The sequence below is a fragment of the Myotis lucifugus genome, unplaced genomic scaffold (assembly GCF_000147115.1).
Source record: "Myotis lucifugus unplaced genomic scaffold, Myoluc2.0 scaffold_342, whole genome shotgun sequence".
Classification (NCBI taxonomy): Eukaryota; Metazoa; Chordata; class Mammalia; order Chiroptera; family Vespertilionidae; genus Myotis; species Myotis lucifugus.
Genome location: NW_005871390.1, coordinates 633,672 through 638,438, shown reverse-complemented (window position 1 = coordinate 638,438; position 4,767 = coordinate 633,672). Strand labels below are relative to the sequence as shown.

The window sequence follows — 4,767 nt, the reverse complement described above, 5'->3', positions numbered from 1 at the left end:
CCCTCCTCCAGTCCTGGCTCCCGCCATCTTTCTGTCTATGAACTTGACCCTCCCGGGACCTCACGGAGGAATCACACAGTCTTTGTCCTATTTCCCTGAGCGTCATGTCCTCAGGCTCACCTATGTGGCAGCAGGTGTCAGAATGTCCTCTTAAGGCTGAAAAATACTCGTGTGTGGACGGGCCACAGGGTGTAGGTCCATTCAGCCACCCGTGACGTGTGGGTGGTGTCCGCCTTCCGGCTGTTGTGCATCATGCTGCTGTGAACGCGGGCGTGTAAGTCCCTCCTGGGTCCCTGCTTTCAATGCTTTTGTGTGCACACACCTAGAAACGGGGCTGCTGGGTCATGCGATAATTTTGTTGGGTTTTGAACTGCTTTTAATCTTATAATTTTTGATACACAAGGGATGATTTTTATGTAGTTGAATTTACTAATGTTTTATACCGAGAAAGTTCTTCTCTCCTTAGAGGTCTGAACCACCCATCTGCAGATTTATTATTAGAATGGTAACTCTTATGGTGTGAGGTGGGTTGGGCCACCGCTCACTGGTCTTCCTTGGAGTCTCTGGTGGTTGGGGTAGTTTCTGGGTGACTGGCGAGTGGGGGTGAGATTAAGATCTTCCCAGGCTCTGAGCCTTGCGAAGGGCCATGCCAGACAAACACTCCCAATCCGTGGGCACATGGCTCATGCACACAGCCTTTCCCCTGCATTTTCTAGCTACAGATCACAAGCCCATCAACGCGGAGGCCACTGGTGACGCTGCTGCCTGGAGTGGGTTCCAGCCCGGGTGCCTCTTCCTGGCGCAGGTGGGGGTGGGGGGGTGGGGGACAATGCGGGCAGCCCCACCCTCCCAGTGGCCAGGGAGCGAAGGAAGGGCCCAGACTGGAGACAAGGAGCAGTGAGCCTTTTTATTGTGGATTAATTCACTTTGTATTGACAATTCCACACAATATTAAAATACTGCGAGAAAGTGGGTGTGACACACCTGGAGTTTTTTTTTTTTTTTTTTTTTTTTTTTTAAATCAGAAATAAAAACCACCAGGCATCGGAAGGCAGATGGGGTAGAACCCAGCAGAGCCACAGATTGCTTCTCAGACCAGGAGCAAGTTGTCACAACGTTTGGGAATGGGTTCCCTGGACAGAGGAAGAGGGCGGATGACGGACATATGGCTTGTTTTCAGGGGACGGGGCAGGCTGGCTTTTTGCAAGTGCTCTTGAAGGAGGGGTGTCTTTCGGTGGCTCCACTTGGGCCAGAAACTGCCCCTGGGGTGAGAGTGTGGGACAGCAAGGGCCCTGTGCTGGGCCCAGAGCGCGGGCAGGGGGGCTCCTCACCAGACGATGAGCTGCCTGGAGGCCCAGGGCGGTCCTGAGCCAGTGGCAGGGTCATCAAAGCCGGAAAGGCAGCCCCTTCCGCCCAGCCCAGCGGGTTTACATCCCCTGGGGCTGGAGGTCACAACCGAGTCACTTCATTCTTGGCCTGGGAGTCACCTTTGGGAGGATGGGGCAGGGTGCGTGGTCTAGCTCCTTCCTGGGAGGGGGGGGGAGTGGGGGGGAGTGGGGGGTAGAACAGCGGCTTGGCCAGGCCAGGAGCGCTGGCCACTGGAAACACTGAACCACTGACTGCAGAAGAGACTTGGCACCCTCACGCCTGCCTTCTGTGTCTGCGTCCTTGATTCTGCGTCTCCCGCCTCCCCCCCCCCCGCCCCCACAGTTGGAGATGCTGGTTTCCCCAAGGCCTGTGCTGCTCCCTGACGCAGGGGGCACTTCCAGACCCAAAACGCCTTGAAAGCCATGTTTCCACGGCGGATGCTTGTGTCAGGAACGCACAGCAGCTTACGTTGTTGTGAGTCCCCTGCTGCTTTAGGGAACACTATGGACAGCGAGATTTACTCTAAATTTTAAAAAGGAGCTTTGTTTTTTTCTTAGCTCGAACGAAAACCACAGTGGGACTCCAGCCAATGGCCACCTCCCTGGGGTCGGAGGTTGTGGGCACCTGAGCAGGTAGGGCCATAGGGCGGGAAACTGACTGTCCTCACCTTGCTGGGCCTCCGTTTACCCAGACCACTCAGACCCTAGGTTTTCTGGCTCAGAAGCCTCCCCAGGCCCAGGCTGGAGTTTGCTTCAGGGCTGGGGGTGAGGGAGGTGGGGTGCGGAACATGTTGGCAGGCTGAGCCCATAGCAGGCCATGGAGCTACGAACTCGGGTTCAATCCCCCCTCCCTCAGCCAGGGCCCTCGGCTCTGCTTCCCACCTGCTTCTCTGGAGTCCCGGGGTCCGGGACACGTGGTGGGGCAGGGCTTAGATGACCGGCAGGCAGGGGGCGCAGAGAAAGGGGAGGTCTGGGCCCCTGGGCGAGATGGGGCCTCCTGTCCTCTCTGGGGCCCGGTGGCCAGACAGTGGAGGGCCCAGGAAGGAGGATGGGCGTGCAAGGACCTCTCGCAGGCTCAGGGGGTTAAGGCTTCTGTCACAGAGCAAAGGGGGCGCACAGGTAACCAGTCACCAGATGGCTGGCGGGAAGGGCATGTCTCGCTCTGCGGCCCGCTCCCTGCCCTCGGGGGTCATTCCCACTGGGCCCTAGAACCGGGTGCTGGGGACAGTGAGAGGCTCCGGGCACAGGCTTCCTGCGCAGTGACAGGTGGCGGCAGTATGGCTACCTCACGGCTTTTCCTGACCAATGGCAGGTCCGGAAGTGCCGGGCTCCCCAATGCCCCTGATGCTCCCAGACCGGCTGGGGAGAGCTGGGCGCCGGGGAGAGAGCCAGCCCCGGCCTGCACCCTGTGGGAGCTGATGGAGGGTCACCCCGGGGCCTTCTTAGCTCCGCAGGATCGGCGCCTTGGCCCCGGCTGTGAGGTGAGGCCGGGCCTGGCGGCTGTCCAGGACCCCGCTGGCGCGGCCTCAGGCGCTGACGTCCATTGGGGCCACAGGGGCAGCGCTGGGCTCCTTTCTTCCCACAGTTTGCCTCTGGCCCCCTCACGGGGCAGGCGGGAACCCCTGAGTTCAAGGCTGTATGGGGTCCTGGCAGCCATGGGTGGCACTGGCAGGGGAGGAGGGGGCCCCATCCTCTTATTCCTTTAACTGTCCATGTCGTAACAGAGGAAAAAGTGATTTAAAAAAAGCCCCCCCACCCCCGTTCCCAAGCTGGGACTCCATGACAGACCACATTTCCCAGGCGGCTGGGGAGAGTGAGGAGTTGTACTTTGTGCCTCTCACTTCCTCCAGCCCGAGTTCTGGGTCTGAGGGTGTGGAAGCGAGCAGAGAGCTCGGAGGCCTCCCAGCTACTCCAGACCATGTCACCCCGCCCGCGGCCCTGCCCGCCAGGCTGCAGCTCTGAATAGTGGCCATGGCGACAAGTAAAAGTGGAGAAAAACCAAAATAAAACAGAAAACCCTGAAGAGCCCAATATGATCGCAGCTTCTACTCGCCCACATCAATGTCAGGTGCTTAAAACAGAGTGAAGCCCGGCCGGCCACTCCAGGGACCAGGGCAAGCGGCTGAAAACCCCTTCCCGGGCGGGCGGGGTCTCCAGGGAGGGCGGGTCAGGCGTGGCTGTCCAGCGACACATGCCAAACCCACGCCACACAGCAGGGCGACGCTCGGCGACACAGGGGACCAGGGTGCGTTTCCCAGGCCAAGCCCCCTCCGGGCCCCTCAGATCCACTTGGCATTATTACAGAGCACCGCTTGGCCGAGCGTTCGGCCGTGGGAACCCGACTTTAGCAGTACAGAATCACAACCTCCTCAATGATAAGATTTTTCCTGAAAAGTTCATTATAGCCCCCAACCCCCAAATCTCACTCTGCTTTAAAAAAGCAGCAGCGCTGTAGCAGACGTTTTTTTACAAGTGGCCAATTGTGTGAGGACGGCCAGCCGGCCAGGTCGCCCTGGTCCCCCGGGACCAGCGGCCAGCGCCCCCTTCCAGTCCCTTCTCTGACCAGCTTGGCTCTGGACCACAGCTCAAATGGCAAGTGAGAGTTTAAAAATACGGCGACCGCATCGTTTGGGCCTCTCAGTTCTCCTAAGTGGAAGGAGTTGTGCGGCCAGCACCCATCTCTCGGCCAGGCCCTGCGGTCTGTGCGCCTCAGTCTGAAAACCCAGCGTTACCCAGCGGCTACGTTTACTCCATCTGGGCGGTGGCAACGTTTTACATTTCTTTTGGCATTAAAAGTTCCAGGGACCCAAAATGCTTTGCTTTGACTACGTACTGAATGACGCCCTGACAGAGAGAGAGAAAGAAGGGCTTTGGGGAGAGAAAGAGAGAGAGGGAGAGAGAGACACACAGAGAGAAAACACAGGAGAAAACCGAGCTATAGAATGACACAAGGCTTCTTGTCCTTGAAGGGGTTCTCGGAGGCAGGGACTCCGACCAGCAGGGGGTCGTTCCGGGCATGCTGCTCGCAGTAGCTCATGAGTTCTGACGAGGCCTTGGAGACCTGAGCGTGGGCACAAGGACGAGAGAGAAAAGGTCAGAGGCTGATTCATGTGTGTTCACAGCAGCACATTCACCACGGCCGAAAGGTGGACACTGCCCAAGTGTCACCAGCTAATGATGGACAAACACAACGTGTCCCTGCACACACTGGAGTATGACTCAGCCATGAAAAGGAGCGAGCCACTGACACCCGCTACAACATAGATGAACCTCAAACATGTGATGCTCAGTGAGAGAAGCCAGGCACAGAAGGCCACACAGTGTGTGATTCTATTTATGTGAAATGTCCAGAACAGGCACATCCACAGAGACAGGAAGTGAATTCAGTGGTTGCCAGGGC

At 58.1% G+C, this 4,767-nt stretch overlaps 1 protein-coding gene across 3 annotated transcripts in view; it reads right to left on the bottom strand.

Moving 5' to 3' along the window:
• Window positions 1–3,745: 3,745 nt before the first annotated feature.
• Window positions 3,746–4,767, bottom strand: part of GNG7 (G protein subunit gamma 7) — an 82,263-nt gene continuing 81,241 nt past the window's right edge. For all 3 annotated transcript variants that reach the window (XM_006101146.3, XM_023764697.1, XM_006101148.3), the window contains exon 3: window positions 3,746–4,428. In XM_006101146.3, coding sequence (XP_006101208.1) covers window positions 4,303–4,428 — 126 coding nt within the window. In that variant the 3' untranslated portion in view covers window positions 3,746–4,302. The remainder of the gene's footprint in view (window positions 4,429–4,767) is intronic.